Source organism: Oryzias latipes, chromosome 10 (genome assembly GCF_002234675.1).
Source record: "Oryzias latipes chromosome 10, ASM223467v1".
In the NCBI taxonomy this organism is placed as follows: domain Eukaryota; kingdom Metazoa; phylum Chordata; class Actinopteri; order Beloniformes; family Adrianichthyidae; genus Oryzias; species Oryzias latipes.
Window position 1 is genome coordinate 25076431 of NC_019868.2, and position 21910 is coordinate 25098340.

Here is a 21910-nt window from a genome sequence, read left to right on the forward strand (position 1 = left end):
GAGAAATGTTCTTCCTCCTGAGGCAGAAAAAAACAAAGATGGAGATGTGTCTTCACCTTGATCTGAGAATATACTAAAACAGAGGATATGTCATGCTAAGCACGGTAGCGGAAGTGGAATCATTTATTGTTATTATTTTTTTGGGAACCTGGATCCGAATGTCTTAACTCGGTCATCCAAAGATGACAAAAGTTGCAAAAACAAAAACGACACTAGAAGTGAAAAAATCTGAAGAGAAGTCATGGAACGGTGATTTGAAGCTTATTCTGTTTTTGTAAACATCAACCTGCTGTGTTTTACATCCATCATTTGTTTCATAAATGTTGCTTTATTTTCTATTGCGTTGCTCTTAAAGTTCTTTGAATTTTTTTTTAACTGTCAGGTGGCTTTCTCTTTTAACTCAAGATTGTTTTTTGTTGTCGGATAAATTTTACCAAGAAAACTAGACATACATTTCAGTTTTCTGCAGTTGGGGGGGGGGGGGGGGGGGGGGGAGTGGAAAGTAAATATGAAAGATTTCTGAAAGACTTGATGTCTGTTTGAAGAAAGAGAAAGAGGGATTCATGGAAGCATAAAGACAAATGCAACTGAACCACTGGAGAAGAAAACGAGGTGCTGCAGGCTGGAGATAGATTGATGAGCTAGAGAAAAACAAAGGGTTGGATGGATGGATGGATGGATGGATGGATGGATGGATGGATGGATGGATGGATGGATGGATGGATGGATGGATGGATGAAAAGATGTGCAGGCCTTCAGTTCAATGCTCAGTGGTCTCGGTTAGGTCAATGACCCAATGTCCCCCGTTAGAAAACCCGTGTGCGCATGCACAACACCGATGGGATAAGCGTTTTAGATTCACCTAGACAAGAGGTTGAAGTTAAAGGAGAAGTGAACGTGTTTGTCAATGTAAGTGTGTGTCGGAGGGAGAGATCAATGTGTCGCTTTGTGTTTGGAGGTGAACTTGACAACAAACACACACAAAATGCCATCTACATACACACAAACCACTTCTAACACAGCGATCAGAATTTAAGATATTAAACACATCCAGCACTGCACCACACATCCCAGCATCCTCTAAACCTCTATTTGATTTCTTATATTTTACACATCACATGTCAAGAAGGGATTTTTTGAATTTAAAGTAAGCTCTGACCTCCAGCTCCAAAATTCCATTTTCCTAACGCCCCAAAGACGCTGGATGTCTTTTGCATTATGGATTTTGTACATAACTGTAGAAACAGCATTATTTTACAGTCAGAGGAAGAGTTGGGCAGAATTTATATTTGGGAAAGCTATTTACCGGCCAACAATCTGTCCAGCTAATTAAAGTACAGAACTATTGGATTCCAACATTCACAAATAGAAGTTCATCTCAGCGTGTTTTCTTTGTTTTTTAAAAAACATTTTTTTTCACTAAAATGAGTATTTTGGATATAATTGCACACTGTTAACCTAGAACATGAAATTAAATATTTCACCAAAAAACTGTCAAGATAAGCATAAATTAATAAATGAATTCCTAAAAATGTTTATAATATGTTTTAAAATATGCCAAATATTTCAGGAGGAGGGGAGGTTTTTTTTGTAGCTGAGGCAGCCATCGTTCTCACTTTTGGTGAAACAGTTACCAAAACATCAGTTCCACAAGTGCCAGACTTCTCATACAAAGTAAAGATTCTCTTTCTTTTTTGGCAAAGGTCACACATTTTTAGAATAACTAAAGTTTTGTCTTAAATCTATATTAAATGATAGATACTGCCCACAGCTGCAGCCTGACAAGAATTATCTGGTGACACTTTTAGGGTTTATGACAAGAAATGATGATAAATCATTACTCATAGTTCACATCATAAACTTTTAAAACCTAACTACACTTTTTTTCCCAAACAGATTTCAATTACCTGGAAAAATCATAAAATTAAAGTTGTTCAAGTCCTCATATGACAATTTTAAAAAAATAATAAGAAAAAAACATTCCAAGCGGTGTTTTAAGAATGATAATGTTTTTAACTAAAATCCTACAACTTAAATACCTTCAAAATCCATATTTCATGTTTATCTGAAGCCACTGTTTTCAACATCTTCTCTACATGTGCGTGGCCATGTAGAGAGCGGCTAAAACGCAATTCGCCAGTTTAAATGTTAATGGTACAGACACGATCTAAGGTCCAGCGGCGCAGTTTGAGCCACCCGCCCAGCTGGCCAGAGTAAAAAAATCTGGTGAGGACTCAACTTTGGGCATCTGACGTTTTCAGTGACAGCGGGTAGAATACACATCCAATAGAGTGAACCGATCCATAGATCTCCTGTAAGGGAATTCTTCACCACATTCCCCACAGTCACAGAGACACCTGTCCTCACTGTCCTCAGGTGGACCACTGCGCTGCGGTTCACGTGCTGCTTTCTATAGAACGAAGCCTCGTTCATTTTTAGAACAGATCTAAAGAACAATAACAAACACAAATCACATTTATCCCACCACAATATTCCTAAAACGACTGTAAATACTCTGTGAAAGAGCAGTTTCTAAAGAAAATGTGGGCGAGTGTTATACGCCGTTTAAATACAGCGCCGCATTGTTTGTAGCTTGCAGTCGCGCCAAACCCAAATTCTAAAATATCTTTAAAAATGTTAATATCGTGGTAGTAAGACAAGCAATCATATGGTATTTACAAGTTTCTTTGCCTAAACCTACATATGGTTGGAACATTTTTGCGAGATTATCTGCGATCCAGGTGGACTTTTTTGTGTCCAAGAATGGGATGGTACTCCGCCTCTGCCCCGTCCTGCGAGAAACTAATGCTTAAAAAAGGTTCCTAGGTATATATTGAAATAAATCGACCAGGAGTGGAGAAAAATAGATGGTTTATTTGGTGCATTTTAAGTGAAACCAGTTTGAGGCGAGAACGCCTCTGTCGGCATCAAATGGTCTTTGTCAATGTCAACTCAAAAAATGGGGTGGCAAGTGGGGGGGGGAGCTTTTTGCCACCCTGTAGCGGCGCCCCTGAATGTTGATTTTGTAAAAGTAATGCAGATTTGAATTATTCATCTTATATTCATGTTGGACTCTACTTTGCAACAAGAGGCACAAGAGAAAGAAAAGCGATTACATAAGCGCAGGCACTACAAATAGAAATAAACCCCACATATTTGTTTCTTATTCTTCTCTGTAAAAAGTGGTTTTGCAAGACCGCTGTTGTTCCAGAACCCCATAATTTCACCAAAATATCCTCAACGGAGCCCCAGAGCCTAGACACCCATAAAAACAGCTCTTAGACAGTTTCAGAGTCTTTGAGCTGGATAAATGGAGAAATGATTGCCGCGTATTTTTGGCAAACAGAGATGGACAAACAAATCAGCCTGAAACAACCCCACTCAGACTGATTTGAGGGTGCTTGACTTGACTTGTAACACAGATTGCAAATAAAGTGTGTTTTTTATGTCTTTTTACCATGAATTAATAGTTTTAATGATGCTCAAAATTAACCTGTGAAGTTTTGCTTTTGTAGAAGGCTTCTAAGTTAATCACTTTGGGGAAAAGTCGAAGAAAACCCTTTTATTTATCATAGTCTGAAAACACACAGTGTGTAATTTTGTAACAGTGAAAAAGGTAGTAAGTGAAATGTCTAAACATTACTTCGCATAAACATATTTAAAAAAAAAAGTTTCACTTTCATATAAAGAAGTCAAAAGAGTTTAAGGACCCACTTCTATTATCTTTTGCAAAAGTGTTTCCAGTGGTCTTTTTTTTTATTTTTTAAAAAAAGCTTAATTATGCTTAAGCCATAAATCAAAAACTTGTCATTTTCTAGGACGAAGTTCATTAGAAATTCCCCTTTGAGTTGTGGGTGGGACAGTTGGCATGAAGTTACCCCGCATCCCTTCCCTTCCCCGTTGCTGGGAGTTTTCTGTGTGTTCACCTGTAAAACATGAAAGCTAATACCTATGTACTGTTTATCTTTTCAGAATTACAACCTGCTACAGCATTTAAGTGTTAATTCTTGATCATCTTCCTACCCCTCATGCACACTTGAGAAAGAGCAGGGACCCGCCCAGTATATTTTTTACATCCCAGATCAACGATTTTAATAAAGAAACACTCAGAAATGCAATTCTGCTCCTAATTTCCTTAATATGTCCAATATGACCAAAAGCATGATTTCAGTTGGTCTTTGTATATTGTTTTTACACTAAGATTTGGTCTGAACCTTTTTCATCTGGTTAGATGTGCTGTATCGCTATATGTCATTGTGTTGTATAATTTTAAAACCAGCTTTGTGTTTTTAAAAAAAGAGCATAAAGTCAAAACAAATGTTCTTAACCTTATAAATTGCATCAATGTTGATTATGCATATGGGTTTTGTCGGGAAGGACATCCTGCGTAAAAATCTCTGCCAAAACACCTGTGCAAGTCAGAAAGCTGATTGGCTGTGGCGACCCCTGAAGGGATACGCCCAAAGGTGAACAACAACATGCCTGGATGTGCATTCAATGCTTCTTGTGTTGTGTGTTTTCAGGAACTCGACGTACTGCATGAAGGTATCCATGTCAATGACGGTGGAGGAGAGCGACGAGGGGAAATGCTTCAGTAACAAAATCCGCCATCTGGAGAAAGCAGAGGTAACCCATCCCAAAATGATCAACTGCCCCGACATAGAGGACTATTTGGCGCCATACAAGCAGCCACAGATGACCTGGTACAAGGTAAGGAACAAACATAGGAAAACACTCTAAACTGTTTCCCTTCACTGATGGTGAATGAGCCTTTTCTGCTTGTACCGCCTGTTAGGAGTGTGATCGGGTTGAATGGAGAAGCTCCATCACTGTCAACACCACACATATTTGGATTCCTGAGATAGAAGAGGGCGATGGGGGAAATTACACCTGTGAGTTACAGTATGGATCCAGAGTTGTGCGACGGACGACGGAGCTGAAAGTTACAGGTATTAAACCATGAATGGATGGCACAGTGGTCCTAGACAGAAAACAGCAAAAACTTTTGAAACACCCAACTGAAGGGGTCAGATTTTGTTTGATAAAACGGTAATGACAGTAAGCGTAAGCTTTGACAGACAGAGTAAACGAAGACGGATTTGCACATTAAAGTGTTTTTGTTTCCTAAGCTCTGCAAATGGTAGGCGGTACGTTGTTGTATTATTTCACAAAGTGATATTAGGGAATTTTGATCAACATTGCCAAAGGGTGGAACACATTAGCCACAGCATTTCCATCCATTTTATATTTGTCTTTTGCTTGTTGTTGCTTATAGTTTATGGTGTTTTATGACATTTTATTGTTTTAGCCTATGTTTATGGTTGGTTAGACCAGTGTTTTTCAACCAGTGTGCCACGCCGTGGGAGATGGTCAGGGGTGCCGTGGGAAATTGCCCTCATTAATTAATCTAAAAACATTTTCCATCTCCAGGATATCATCTCTTTGTTCATCCAAACAGGCCCTGATAAAACAATGAGTAGTTAGGAATATGAAAGATAATAAAATACTTTTTTCTTTGTGTTTATTTGATTCTATTAAAGACATTTTGATAAGAATGACAGTACCGCGATTTAGCCGTAGCTTCAGCTGTTTTCGGAAAAGTCCCGCCCCTTCAACTGTCTCCACCAATCATTCTTGGAGGACTTCATCACACGTCATCAGTCTGACCAATCAGAGGTTAAAGTCTTCACTTCCTTGTTCCGATTTAGCTCATAAAGTCTCTCAGTTCCAACAAAAATACCAGCTAAAGCTCATATTTAGCGGTGTAGCTTTCCACAGAATCCGATGTCAGACCGTGGAACAAGTGAACAAAACAATGAAGCTCAGTCTGTCTGCGTTCGGTGGCTGTTTGCCCTACATCTCCCATGATGCATTGGGTGACAGCGTCTCAGCGCACAATGAGTCTTCCTTTGATGTCTTAAAACCACAATGAACACACATCAAACAGTTTTTAAATCTTCTAATTTAACTTTTATTACATCTTTTAGAAAAAACAGCTGCAACTTCCTGCTTTTTCTGCCACAATTATCACAAAAATGCCTGTGAGATTGTGGAGGGGCTGTAGATAAACACAGACTTTTTTTTTAATTTTTGGATGCTGGTGTGCCGCAGGATTTTTGACAAGGTTAAAGTGTGCCGTGGCTCAAAAAAGGTTGAAAAACACTGGGTTAGACTACGGTCACATATCCCAAAGTGCCACGGTGCCAGTTTTGGATATTTGTAATCGGGAGGGAGCAGTAGCATTTTTTACATGTGTTGCGCCCGAAAAAGTTAAAAGCGCTCAGTGGCTGTCCGGGCACATTTGTAGGTTGCACGATGGCAATCCAGTGGCAGGCGGGTGGCAGAAAAGCAGCAGCAGGATAACTGACTGATAGGGTCTCCAAGTTTCCCAAAATTGTAATATGATTGATTTCAGACTGCCACGCTCGCCCCAACCACCCTGTGCTGCCCCTGTGCTGCCATCCCACTGCCACCGTCTGATTGTTAGAAATCGTACGTATTATTTAGTGAAGCTATTTCACTATTTAATCAAATGACAAATGAAAAGTCAAGTTCTGTGGTTTTGAGGTCAAACTGCAAGAAAGACTTCAACAGAACAATTCTTTTATTTGGGTGACGAGTTAATGTATGGATGCTGTTGGCTGCTCAAGTCCATGACTATGTTTAATGAAATTTATGAGTGTCAGAGCTTCCAAAGATGTCAAGTTTCTTTGATGCCATATGAGATGCAGCTTGTTAGTCATACAAATAAATGATTTATTAATCCATTTATGCATTTCTATGGGACTCACTGCTGCTATGGTTAACTAAAAACCAGCTGCGGATTCTTAGCTTTCATCTCTGGTAGCAAAAAAGATGCAACAGATCTATTTTTCGTGATTCTATGCTGGGATGAGTTAAGAATGTGCGTGAATAGAATGAGATGGGCTGTGGTAAACCAGTTCAAACAACAATGATCCATGGTCTGTCAAATACTGTTTGGTACAAAGAGCAAAATGGACAAACATGATGTTAACAGTACTCCGTAGGTTCAAGGAGCTGCAGTGTTGGTTTGTTAGGGATTTAACTGCTCAACAAACAGAATAAACATGCTCTCTACGTGGTTTGGATGATGAACCTCTGACTCTAGAGCATTTGTTTGTCTGTGACGCATGCCGACACGCAGTGAAAAGCCTTCATCGTAGCTGAAGCTCTTTAAAGTTCTTTAAGACCTATGTGCAGACCTTAAAACCATTGACCAGGGTAATATAATTAACATCTACTTTGTATTTGCATAGACGATTTCACGTTTCAGTAAGTTTTATCTGCTTTCACTTTATCTGTACCTCTGTTTTGAGTCAATGCTGACTTCAATCCATGGCATCTGTAATGATCAATGAAAAAAATGGTTACTATAAACTCTCAATGAGCTGTGAAATAAGTGTCTTAGCTTCAGCTCCAGTGTTGTCATTCTTTCAGCGACTGTAACTCTTTCATTGTTTATGCAACTAACATAAATCCAACCGATTCTTAAGCAGAATAATATGCTTCACTTCAAAGAAACACAACTTTACATAGCAAGACTTTATGGTAGTAGAGTGTTTTCACTGTAGTGAAGAGTTTACACAATCAATGTAAATTAGGGGTGCTGAGGATATGTAAATCGGTTTACAGAACCAAAGTCTTTGCCTCATTCATGGCACATAGTTCAAATATTTATAAAATACAACATTAACATAGTATGCTCCATTTAAGAATTATTTACCATCATATCCCGAGTTGCTTTAGTCTTCATTGGAGCAGAATAACCTTCTTATTCATCATCTGTTGCGCTGAGGGGTTTTGCACTGAATCCTGGAGATTTAGAGGAGGGAAATTAAAACAACACAGTTTGGTTTGACACACAGAACCACAACAGAATGTAAAGCAAAGACATGAGTTGTAAAAACTAAGCATTTGTCAGAGCTTGTGCTTTTAACATTTTAAAGTACGGAGCACAACTATCTTCTAGCTTTTAGTATAGTATAATACTTTTTTTATGATGTCTTTCCTTTATTAGATACATTTATCTGACCTAGTGCTGAGAAAAACTATAATTGAAAACATAATTGTTATAATAATTACAAAAATGTTTATATTGCAATAATCATATCTGAAACACAAATAAAATGTGAAAAAGCTATGCATTTACTTTCCAGAAATGTGCAACAATAAAATGGCCTAAAACATTTTAAGCTAAACTACCCTCTGTAAAAAAAAGACCGTACTGACACAGAGTTTAAAAGCAGTTTTACACAAAGTTCTGTGCATGCTGTTCCGATGGTACCAGCTGTTAAAGGCCTGCTTTCTATCCTTCTCTTTGTTGTCAGATAAGTTGCCTAAAAGAACAGGGAGTCAGACTAAAATATGGGGAAGGAGAAAGTCGCTGAAGTAATATCAGCATGAATGAACCAGGCTTTGTGCGTTTGTGTGTGTGTCAGCTGGATGCTGCACAAGCCAACTGCTGTGAGGCCAATTTATTTTAGCCTGTTTAGGAAGCCAGAAGATCTTTCTGACCATATTACCTCTGTCAGTCTTTGCTTCCCTGCCTCGGCACTCATCTGTTTCTATCCTGGCTCTCTGCACAGCAAAGCTCATTGTTTGCACATGGAACCAACAAAAATATGTGCTCTCATTATTTTTATTTTTTATTATTATATTCAGCTCTTAGTTACTTTCTTCAAATGGAAATTTAATGTGAAGGAGGGCTATAGTTACCCATTCTGTGTCTGCTTTCATAACAGTGTAATTTAGAAAGGTGAGTAAATCTATGATGATGATTGGAACAAAACACACCTGACTGAACAAAAATACTTAGTGGGATTAAAACTAAACTTCAATTAGGATTATGTGCTGCTTTTTATTTTTTTTATTTTTTTAAGTCTTGATTTTCCAATAATCTTGTGTTCAAAACCCATAAAAATACCAGAAACTCACTAATCAGCATTTTCACATGGTTACATTTAATCATAGAAAAAAAATCCTATTTATTAAGGTTATCTAAAAAAAAAAGAAGAATTTATCTTTTTTTTTTTTTTACCAATGAACTGTTGGAATATAAATAAATGGGTTACCATCAGTGTTTAAAGGCTTAAAGAAAGAATGGAAATGGACTTAACTTCTCTGTTTGGATGTCAATTTCTTTTAAATTTAACATGAGCAGAAGCCCCCTGATTCCTCCCACCAAGGGAGTATGGGCAGGGATCCCCAGGGATCCCCCCCCCCCCCCCCCCCCCAGTGCTGTGAATCCTAAATGTACAAAAAACAACACAAAACAACAAAAAATAAAATAAAAAAACAAAAATGTAAGGATGGACAATTAGACAGATATAAAAAGAGAAAAAAGATAAATGCAGCCTCAGCAGGGCACAAACCAGTGTCCTGCTCGTGCCTGTCCAAAGCCCGGTTGTGAGAGCATTCAACATAAAATATAAGCCATATCAATTAGATCTAAAGAGAAGTTAGATGAGCTGACATGGTTTTCTAAGCATGTAAGGGGCTTTAAGGGATTTGAGGCCCCAAACTCTCAGCACAACCCCCCCCCCCCCCCCCCCCCCCCCCCCCGTGAAATTTTACCTCATGGGTAAATGCGGGCCTGCCTCCCACACCACAGCTATCTGCTTAGCTACAACAATGGAGAAATTCTACTTTAAAGTTCCATCAGCAGCTTTTTAGGACGTTAAATTAACCTAAGAGCTAAATATTTTCCTATTTTTAGCAAACCCGTAAAACAGTCTAGAGCTCTGTCACACTTACATGTTTCCTGTCTCAGTGGCTGACTGAAGGGGTCTGTATTTGCTGGTTCCACTTTTGTATGTCAAATCAAAATTAGTTGAAGCTGTCTGACATACAACCAGGTGCTCCTTGTGTGAATAATGCACGTTAGCATCTCCGCATTAAATCTTAATAACCTGTCTGCAACGTGTTGTGGAGAATCAAGCCCCCAACCAAGAGGGAGCACTAAAGAATCGTGTTCATTTATGTCTTTAATGCAAGTTTACAGAAATAGAAAGGGGGACTCCCTTTGAGTTATGTGTTAGACCTTTATACTGCTAACCTCTGAGGGACAGATAGTGCAGCATGAAGGGCAATGGCAGACAAAAGTTGACTTTTTTTTATAAATAAAGTTTGATTTGATTGGATTTGTAAAGTCCATAGCCTAATCTTAAAACAGAACCTAAAAAGGAAGCAGCGGAAATATTCAACAAAACCTCAGGGGGCTTTTAAAGTCCATCCTGTCTCCTAAATATATACAATATAAAGCAAAAACTACAAATAAAGGTGTTTGCACTGTTATTACACTGGAAGCCTGCTGGAAAATGTTGGCTTGAATGAAACTCGGAGTTGCATTAGTCTTCATGAGATCAGACAGGGTAACTTAGGTTTGGGCAGACGGCCATCTTCACTGTTCGATGTGATTACAGCTTCTATTGAATCTAACAGGAGAAAACAGCAGCCAGGTGCTGCCGCTTCGCTACTGTCAAAAAAACAAAGATAAAAAAGGATCACAGCAGAGTTTACTTCATATTACATTTCACAGAAAAATCGAGATAAAACGCAGCTGCGGTCAGTGAAATTACACAAAACGTATTCTATTAGAAAGCATAAAGAAATGCCCTGTTTCCCTTTCCCATGTGCTTTAACACCTGTATGGAAAAATAATACATTCAAGTTTGGTTGTTGGGCAAAACTCAGCTTACAAGTCAAACATGTCAATGAAACTTACCATTATAAACTTTTATAATGTATTTGTATAAAATGTCTAAAAAAACTTCAGAAAACAAACTTCAAGGATGCTTTTAGTAATGAAGTATTTGATCAGAAAGTGAAAAGGAACTTTTTCTATTCAAGTTCTTTTCACCGGTTTTGTCCTGTTACTTTAATAAAAACAGATCTGCACTTAAAGGGGAGTCTTTTTTTTTCCTTCTTGACAAAATAAAAACAGATCTGTTCGCTAAAATTTTTACCAGCATCACCACTTTTCAGAGACAATGATGGTTTTTAACCCACAACTCTCCAGCTAAATTTAGCCTGAATGCCGTGTACTTTCATAACACACATTTCACTTTGACATGCTTCTGAAATATAAATGAGACCTTTTTTTTTCTCTAATGCCTACGAGTTGAAAGTGGCCAAAGAAAAAAACAAGGAAGAACAAGGGGCTTTGCAAAAAAATGTAATGATCTTGAGTGGAAAGATGTTTTTTGTTGATGCGACGGTTCACTTTCCCCTGGATTTTTGGGTCACGGTTTTGTTTCTGTTTGATATATGATTTGTGCTTTAGAAAAGATTTAAAAAACAAAAACATTACATGGGCTGTAAATAACAAATCCTTCAAAAATTTAGCAAAGAATTGTTATATTGGCATACTGGTATGCAGTAGGGATGCAAGGATTCACTTATCACATGATGTTGTTACATACGGTTTGGTGGCATGCTTTATAAATAGAAAAAAACATATGTATACACTACAGTATACGTCTCTTATCATAAACACATTTACTTTTAATTAGAAATTAACATTAAGTTGTTTTCGAAAGGCAATTGCTCTTATTGGGGACAAATAGGAAGCATTCTTTTAATTGTTCCTACCTTACTTTTCCTTTCTTGCACATCTGAGTGAAAAGTTACCCAAAAAGAATAAAATGTGTTTCGAATAAATAAATAAAAAACTTCAAACAGGAATAAACTAAGTTTCAACATCAAATTATCATCAAAAAATAAATAAACATCATGTTTTTTTATTTACTAACCAACCGTAGTTTTAACAAGTTACTGATATGCTTTAATTATGCCTGAAACACAAACATTAACAGTGTTATGGTTCACGTCCCCTTATACTCACTAAAAGTTTGCTTCACTAAGGAGTACAGGCGGAACCAACAGGACGCTGCAGTCTTTCAGGCATCACGACATCGGTGAACACATTTGTTCAATATGACCCGATCCCCCTTTGATTTTTTTTTGTTATTTTGTTCCACTTGAGACGAGCTTCATCTTGATTCAGTCGCTGGTCTGGAAAATGACCGACTGAAGAGGTTCATTATGTCTCTCACGCGCAGACACAAGCTTTGTTTGTCCGCTGATGCCGAAGAACGGCAGAAACCCACGTTTCTCACCTTAGCATGCACACAAACACACCCAGTCGCCAAGAAAGTGACTCAGCCGTGCATCCGCACCATCTATCTCCCCCGTGCCTGTCTTTTCCTCTCACGGTCAGACACACACATGCACGCTCAGATATAAAACCCAGTGGTCAACTTAATTGCATTAGACAACCTTAAGATGCAGAACCTTCTGTCTCTTACACATCAATACCTCTGGCAGAGGGGTCAGCAAAGAAAAACAGCTAAGAACAAACAGCATTAACTCGACGACTTAAACACAGAGTACGAGAAGGGAATATGAGACATGCTGATGCATATTATTTTTGCCAGCCTGTGTGTTTTTTCACCCCTTTCAGGGTCACATGGCTGCTATCCCAGCTACTGTTGGGCAAATGCAGGGCACTGGATGGTGTTTTTTCACAGGGCCTCAATAGTAATCTACAGCTTTTATACCTGCAAAAACAATGAGATTTTCTACGTTTTAAATGTCCTTGTTTACTAAAAGAAAGTTCCATTTTGTAATCATGTCTGTGGCTCCTGAGTCCTTTGGGTCTCTGAGATTGTATTGATTTTGATTAAAATCTACTACTTGTTTTTAGCATAGCTCTTGCATGTGCTCTCGGTTTCTGGACCACCACAGATGGATGGATAAATACACAATACAGTGCCCCCTTCAAAGTTATATGAAACGTACATCTAGATGAGGGCATCTTAAAAAAGAGTGAAGAGGATGCAGATGAAGCTTTGTTTAATCTGTCACTAATGGGAACTCTTATGTGAAAGGACACAGTTTTCCAGGCGTTTGCTGACTCCACAGTTCTGCTGCTAATTGTTTGCTGTCAAAGTTTAAAAGTAAAGCTAAAGCCACGTATCCACCGCCCTTGGCAATGCGCATTTAAACGCGGGTTTTGGGCTTTTGCATTTAAAAAATTCAAAACTTTCTCATTCACCAGTTTATTTGTGCAAGTTTTTACTTACCGGTATGTACAAACGAGTGAAAGTTAAATCAGGTTAAACTTTGACAATCGTGGACTCAGATTTGGTAGTGATGTATGGGTAGCATCCCTTTTAATTCAGGGAAGTGCCAACGAAAGAATATGGTCATGGAGGAGAAATTAATAGTTGCAATTTGTGCCTGGCTGGAATTATGACACCAATCTTTCATATATCAGAATAGAGCTGTAAAATGAAAAAGCCTGGAGCAAGATTTGCACCCCTTCAACAATTTGCACCAAGCCTCTTTCAAATAGTAGGTACAAGTGCTAGTATCGGGTAGAGACATCCCAGTGTGAACACCTTATACTAAAAGCATGTTCAAGAACCTGCCCCTTCTTGAACAAATGCCCAACAAGCCGCCCCTGTGGTGCAAACCTCCACAGGTCGTGGTTTTTTACTCTGCTTTATTGCCTGTCACTGATTACCATAGACACATAAAACAAGCGCCACATCATTGGAAGTCATTCTTTATGATAATCAGATAGTAGAACTCTTTAGTGTGGTAAATGTATTCAGCCTTTATTTAATGAGTATTCACCTGTAAGAACACAACATCATTAACTATATTCACTTACAATTAGATTAAAGCACGCTTGAATCCATACGTCTTTCCAACCGTGATTACTCATTCCCACCTTCCTGTGGAATCCATTACTCATTTCGCAGTAACATTAACTCATAAAAAAAAGGGTTGGGGTGGGGAGTGGAATTTTTCTTACTATGTCAGGGCTCATACTATTAACTTACAGCAGCTTTAATGCACGGACTATTATATTTTTCCATATATTAAGGTTCATACAGCCAACCTCCACTTTTCCTTTGTTTTCCCCCTTTTAGATTGTTCTTCTTGTTTTTTATTTTATTATCAGATTTAATGCGACTTTTATTTTTTGATGATAACTTCTTTTGCCAAACTTTGCTGCCATTATCTGATATTAAAATTCCACCTTTACTTTTCATTTCCTCTCATTCCCTGACAATGTTTCATAAATACTAAATGCTGAAATATATAAATTAAATGTAATAAAAATAACTGCAGGGTAACAGAGAGCTATAGACAGGATAAAAATGCAAGTGAGTTAAACAAAAAGCAGGGCTAACAGACGCCGCGTAATGAAAAAGATAAATACAAATGGGAAGGAAAAGAGCAACAGCAACAAGAGGGAAATTACATTTATTATAAATCATGTCAGTAAAACCTTTCATGACTTGAATTTCTGTCTTCCTTTTTGGTTCTGTTATTCAACTGGGAGTAATTTTGTATCCCTGGAAGAAGTTAAAACAGATCTGAACTTTTCTTCACTTCAGACAAAGTCATCATGTCTTTCCAGGGATTTCTCTTGGTTTTGAGCCTTAATATTTCCTGTATTTTCTGAGCGTTTGCATCAAGCTTTATTTGTCCAGACTGTGTAACCCACAGTGACTCCCTGCTTTTGGTTGAAAGGTTTGTCATCACCTTCCATCCAACGCTTCTGTCTGATTCAGTCAAATGCTTAACCACTGTGGATGTCATCATCCCAGCCTTCAGCCGTTTGTAATGTTTCTTTTTGGGAAATCTGTGGATTTAGAGGCTAGTTGGGGGTGATCCTCCTGACATACAGCTATAATGTTATCAAAACAAAAAGAAAAAAAACACCATCTTTGTGTCTTTTGACATATTTTTAGTTTATGTGATTTGAGAAAAGCAAATACATTTAACACACTTTTTTTTTCAAGATAAAGTTCATCTTTCATCAAAACAACAGTTTTCATAGTTTTTTCTAAAAGCTGTTTTAACAAAAGAATGGCCCTACCTACATCACTTCCACTCTCCAGCATCCTAGATACATAAATACAACATTTTGATAAAGATCTGCATTTGCAGCATCTAATCCAAGGCATTTAGATGATTGAAAACCAATATTCTGACTTTTTGATTCCTGCCCTGCAATGGAGAAAAGACGCGTTTGTAAAAGAAATGAGCATAAACTAATACATATTTATTTTATCTTTAGTCAAACCTTTTATTTAAAGTCCTACTCCAACTATATTTTGTTATTGCAAAATTGTTCCCAGTGGTCTTTTAAAGATGATAATGCTGTTTTTAGGTATAATCAAAAAAGCCTGTGTTGTTTTTTTAAGACTTATTTTCTGCAGAGAAGCTTGAGCTTATTAGAAATTCCGACCTTTCTAAACATCTTGTTGTCATCTGCTCCTGATCCAACACGATTGGAATAATACTCAGAAACCCTGTCTGAATCTTAGATTCTTTATGCATGTCCTCCATTATGAGAAAAGTCCTACAAAGACATTTTAAAAACATCAAAAACTCGATTTTCATTGGTGTGGGTCTTTAAGTGTCTAATCAGCTGTAGTTGGCAGTTAGTAATGATAATGTCTCTATAAGTAAGGAACGTTAAAGATCGGTTGGGTAGAGGATTTCTTCCACGGACGGCTAACCTACTATGCAATTTTCTGTTCAGGCTTCTTGGTCAGAATTTTGGAATACATAGAACATTTTTCTGCGGACGGTTCAGAAGGAAGTTCTATGCAGGGGACTCTGTGGACCTCAGTGTTTAGGGTCATTGGAAATCAGGTAATAGTCAATGGCTGGGCCATTTGTATTCCAACACTCGGGTACCAGAACTACCAACATCTTCACAAAAAAAATCAATTTTAGTGCAGATGTTTGTGTACGTTTCTTTTCCCACAGTGGTTCTAATAAATCATTTATAGTGTGACAAACATGACGACTATGTAAGAGCTTCCAAACATGATGTACGTATTTATCGGTTTGTGGAATTAAACAGAAACATTTGCATCAGAAAGGTGTGTTTCACAGGTGAGCACAGAGGTCAGAGCTTCTGTCACAAGGTTCATGGTCTGGAGGTTTGATGATCGTGGAAAAATGATTTGTAACATGTTCAGCTTGTAGCTTGAATAATTGGAGATACATTGTGGTGCCAGATTCAACATAAGGTCTTTGGTGGTCACTGGGGATACTGCACAAATTTGCTGAGAAATCTTCATCTACAAAAGACACTCTGGTCACACAGGACTCCATGAAAGGTTAACTGAAGTTAATTGCTGCAGTGGAAAATGGTATTTCTTCATAAACGCACTCTCCATTGACAGGGAGAGGTAACTTGAATACAAACACGAGTTGTGTCTGGATTCACTCCATACTCTCTGCTTAGTGCACTTTATAAGGCATTTGTCTTTTTTTAGGTGTCCAATCTACAATTCCAAAGTCCAGTGCCCAGGAAATTACCCAGAAGTCTCTACAGAAAACCAATGTACATCAATGCTGACTGGATTGGTGAAAATAGATGACAATGCTTTGCGCATGAACAATTTGTCATTTAAAAAAATGTATGTACATTTTATTTTTTCATAAATCAGTGAAGCTTTCATCATCCGAACACACTGGATTCATGAATAGAAAATAGAAAATGTTCAAATTTGTTATATTTTAGCTTTTGGAAAGTGGCTGATGTCATATATTGCGTAAAAAAACAAGTAGTAAACGTGTTGGATTGCATTAATATCCAGGGCACTGGACAGTCCCATACTATATAGTCTTCAGTGGGTTAGAGAGTAGTTATCAAATTTAGACATAAACATGGGCTATGTCCGAATTCCCACGCTAATCCCTTACTACTAAACTATATAGTGTGTGACTATTTAGTGTCCTGGAATTCAGCAATTCAGACCCTAAGCTCACTACTTTCTTTTTTTGTATTTTATTTATATCGGCGATTATGACGTCACTGATTCCCCAACGTGAAAATCTAATTGATATGAGTATTTTGCGATGACTATTTACTAGTCCACTGTGTTCTGAAGATAAAAAAATCATCGATGGTTTATTTAAAAAGTACTTTTTCTTTGTTAAAGTATTGTGGTCTATATATATAGTAAGCATCGACGCACAGTGGTTTTTCACAGAGATTTCTGGGAAATGTCTTGAACACTTGATTTTGGAATTGCAGATCCGGACAGCACAACAAAATGGCAAGAGCACTATATCGTGCACTATGTGAGCAGTAAAGGAATTCGGATGTAGACATATTCTCCTGTTTGGATGAACTAGGACCCCGTAAGGCCCCTCCCTCTAAGGTGTCCATCGACTTGCCTGAACAAATTTTCATATCAAGTACCAATAGTGTGGAATTTGAAGAGAACATGCCTCAACAGAAGATTAATTCAAAATCAAAGAACCAGCAGCTCATTATAGTCCATCCATCCATCCATCCATCCATCTTCCTCCACTTATCCGGGACCAGGTCGCAGGGGCAGCAGTCTAAGCAGAGATGCCCAGACTTCCCTCGCCCTAGCCACTTCCTCTAGCTCCTCTGGGGGAACCCGAGGCATTCCCAGGCCAGCCGAGAGACATAGTCTCTCCAGCGTGTCCTGGGTCTTCCCCTGGGCCCCCGCCCAGTGGGACATGCCCGGAACACCTCTCCAGGGAGGCGTCCAGGAAACAGGGGCCACGGGGCCTAGGGCCAGGCGTCCTAGATGCCCGAGCCACCTCAACTGGCTCCTTTCGATGTGGAGGAGAAGCGGTTCTACTCCGAGCTCTCCGCGGGTGACCGAGCTTTTCACCCTATCTCTAAGGGAGCGCCCCGCCACCCTTAGGAAGCTCATTTCAGCCGCTTGTATTCAGGACTTCGTTCTTTCGATCATGACCCATAGCTCATGACCATAGGTGAGTATTGGAACGAAGATCGACCGGTAAATTGAGAGCTTTGCTTTTTGGCTCAGCTCTCTCTTCACCACGATGGACCGATACAGCGACTGCATAACTACGGACACCGCTCCGATCCGCCTGTCAATCTCACGCTCCGGTCTTCCCTCACTCGTGAACAAGACCCAAAGGTATTTAAACTCCTCCACCTGGGGCAGGGACACTCCACCCACCGAGAAATGGCAAACTACCTTTCTCCGGTTGAGAACCATGGCCTCAGATTTAGCAGTGCTGACCCTCATCCCAGCCGCTTCACACTCGGCCGCATACCGCCCCAATGCACCCTGGAGGTCCTGGCTCGATGAAGCCAGCAGGACCACATCATCTGCAAAAATCAGAGAGGAAATCCTGTGGTCCCCAAACCAGACCCCCCTTCGGCCCCTGGCTACACCTAGAAATTCTGTCCATGAAAACTATGAACAGAGGCCATTATAGCGAGCTTTTGTATTGTTTTTCAGTCTAGAAATTCAGGGGAAAAAAATGTTACAATCCCAAAATATATTCTTTATTTTTTTAATTTATAATCAGCAAACCAACTTCATTGCATGTTCTTTTCCCTACTTGTGCTAACAAATGTGAAGTTCCTAAGAAATATTTGAGGCAAACGACACAAAAGGGAGTGAGAAAAGTGTCACAGGTCATTACACCGGACTTAATGAAGCCTGCTGGCCTTGATAACCACCCATTTCATTAACTGCTGCTGCACAACAGCCTGTTTGCTCTTCACACGTATCATACAACCCCCTTCGCCTGCTCCTTACCTGTTGTCTGGGTCCATGGAGTGCAACATTAGGTTAGATGAGAATGTGATTAATGAGATGGCAATTAATTAAATAAGTGCTACTTTGTCTTTCTCAGTATTGCGTCTCTTTCCGCTTGTTTGATTCCCCTATATTAGATGATCATGGTGGAAGACATATTATTCTTAATGATGCATACACTTTAGGTAGACACGTAAAAAATTAAAATCATTATTAAAGTTTTTTCTACCTTATGCAAGATGCAAGAAAAAGTCCCTGACGGAAAAGCACAAGTTAAGTTTTACTTGCATTGGTCCCTGTTAGTAAATATTACTTTATCCGTTCATTTTTCTTTGTTTTAAATGTTTTTATTTTCTTTTTTGCTTTAAGATTCGGTTACATTTTTGTCGATTTTGACATTTGCACTCTGGTGTAAAAAAAAAATCAGCTGACCTTCACAACTTTCCGAAACACCTTCCAAAAAATCAAAACAGAAATCAATCGTCACAGAAAAGCACAAAATGACCATAAAAAATTATCTGGATTATCGCAAAAGAGGACCTTCATGAAAAAGAAACCACTATAGATGTGTGTTCAGCACTTATCGGTCAGAGGCAACAGTCTCTACGTAGGAAATAAAATAATATGGAACCCCTAAAGGGACATTGAAGAAAAAAATAAAATGTAATTTAAAAAAAAAATCAAACTTAAAAATAAACAATGATAAAAATAACTCGTGAGCACAAGACACTAACATGGTGCTCACCTACTGATTAGATTGGGAGATTTAGTCGATAGACTTGGTTTTATTCCAGAGTCATAGTCCAATCAATAAAAAAGGAGTACACAGACCCACTACATTATAAAAGCACAGTGTCAAGATTACACAAGTTGAGAAGCAGTATTTGAAATATGACACTAGTTAATAAAAAATAAATAAATAAAAAAAATAGTGCTTACCAGTTGTGTTTTTTTCTCTTAGTTTTTTTTCTTCATTTTTCTTTTTTTGCTCACCAGTTACTTACTTATGAGCACCTTTAACTTTTTTTTTTACCTTGCTTTACTATGCTTTATTTATCCCTCCTCCAGTGTATTGATGGACGGATATCTTCCGCTCATCTTAGCGTCAGAATTTCACATTCGTATGTAATATTTGTCGTCTCAGCATATATGGTATAATTGTTACACAGCTTAAAATAAAATCCTATTCAAATCAGCCCTTGTATCCCCCACTTTCTCCCCCTCTCTCCCTTTTATTCTCCTCTACCCCCCAACCCCCACACACACAATTTTCCCCTCTCCCTCCCCACACACTGAATGTAACAAATAAAAAATAAAAAAATATATATATATATATATATATATATATATATATATATATATATATATATATATATATATATATATATATATATATATATATATATATATATATATATATATTAAAAAAGGGGGTTTATACAAATTTATACTCTGGTTTTCAAAAGTTGCATAACCTCTTTTTATATGGTAAATAACCTGTCCAACACAAAAAAGCCTTCAGCTCTTATCTGTTTGCTCAGTTGTTGGACAGAAGAAAACAAAAAATGTTTCTTTCCCTTTGAGTTTTTCTTCTTCTTCAATGCCCCTTTTAGGGGCTCTATAAAACATGATCAATAATCAAATATTATTATTCTCATGATATCCTGCAGTAAAGCAGATTCTGTGATCGAAAACCATCTGAGCTGCTTAACCAAACTTAGCCTAAACTCTCAAAGCAGCTTGAACATGCATGCTCCATGGCACAGCATGCTCCTGGTGTGCCATGTTTATATGTATGTTGAGATCTATTCATTATTAAACACACACAAAAAAAAACATTTCTGAGGCCTATACTAGAATAAATATGATACTAACAGTACGGAGAAGCTTAAATCAAGTAAATAATTCATCTTCATCAAGATTACATCAGTGTTATCATTAATACTTTATTGAAATAACAAGCTTATTTTTTTCTTCTTTTCTACAATTTCAGATAATTAAAAATAAACCCATGAAAACTATTTCTAAGATCCAATAGAAAGCCAAAACCTTTCATACAAAGAAGGAAAATTGTTACCATTTTTTTGGCAGCAGCTTAATTCAGTTTCTGATACAATAACACTTTTACAAATGTTTACTTCCTCAGTACAAGGTTTCAAAAATGATCTCAGGTTTGCAAAACAGAATAAATAAAAACTGCAATTTACCAAAATCATTGATGAGTTTCATTTCAGACAAACATTGATTTGTACATTACTTAAAATATGTCACTTCCTCTGCAATCTTTAGCCTTTCCAGTAAGAAGTTTTGATAAATGGTTTGGCTGATTTAGACATATTTATTAAAGTGTTGCAAATTGGTTAAATGGCATTAAAATAATCCTTGGTGAAAACAGGTTTTTACAGCAGTCTTTCCCCAGTAAAGACATTTAAACTGATTGTCAAATTTCTAATTACTTTTTTTTTTATTTTTTTGTGAGATGTGTAAGTAATCAAATCAAATCAAACTGATTCATAAAAAGCGCTTGTCATGCATTGCTCCGCTCGAAGCAATATACAAATACAACCGTGAACTAGCAAACAGTGAAAACTAACTTAAGGCTTGGCTCTGCTTTGAGGGAACAGCATTTGGGAATCTATTCACACCAAACATTGACGTTTCTGACATGTTATCAAAATGTAAGGAATTCAAATGACCAAACCAACAGATAAAAAACAAATGAAGTTTAAAAAGAATGTCCTCTTATGATAAAAAATATATTTTTTACATTTAAATGACAAATTTTGATTCATTTGATTCATTCCCAGATCTACTTTTGTTTAAAATGATGACATTATGGAAGAATTAATCATCAGTCATTACCAGAGGCCCAAATAATTTGTCTGAACTTTTAGTTTTTTTTTGTTTCTTCTACAACTTTGTGAACAGTTCCTGTCATTTTGTTGATTAAAACATGAGTCAAACCTATTTGTTGAGCAAGCCCACCCACACTTCTTTCCTCCTTTTGTGTCTTTTTTCCCATCTACTTCCTTTTTTCTCCTGTTTTTCACCTTTCCAGCATTCGTCGTTTAACATTCTCTTGCATGACTCACAGCTCATTGTTGCCACAAGGATGAAGCTATTTTTTTCTACCAAGATCAAGCTCGTCACAGTATAAATCACAAAATCAAGTAAAAGACAGACGGTGTCTACCTCTCTTTTTCCCCCTCATCTTCTTTCACTCGTCAGTTCTATTCAACACCCCCTCACACACATATTTAGTCCTTTTAGTTTCATTCCTCGTAATAAACAACAATAAAAAC

At 37.8% G+C, this 21910-nt stretch overlaps 1 protein-coding gene across 1 annotated transcript in view; it reads left to right on the forward strand.

The window, feature by feature from the left end:
• LOC101155858 (X-linked interleukin-1 receptor accessory protein-like 2) overlaps positions 1-21910 on the forward strand; it is a 403702-nt gene that overhangs the window by 269332 nt on the left and 112460 nt on the right. Inside the window, exons 5-6 of the mRNA XM_020706755.2 lie at positions 4524-4710; positions 4796-4949. Of these exons, the coding sequence (XP_020562414.1) occupies positions 4524-4710; positions 4796-4949 (341 nt within the window). The remainder of the gene's footprint in view (positions 1-4523; positions 4711-4795; positions 4950-21910) is intronic.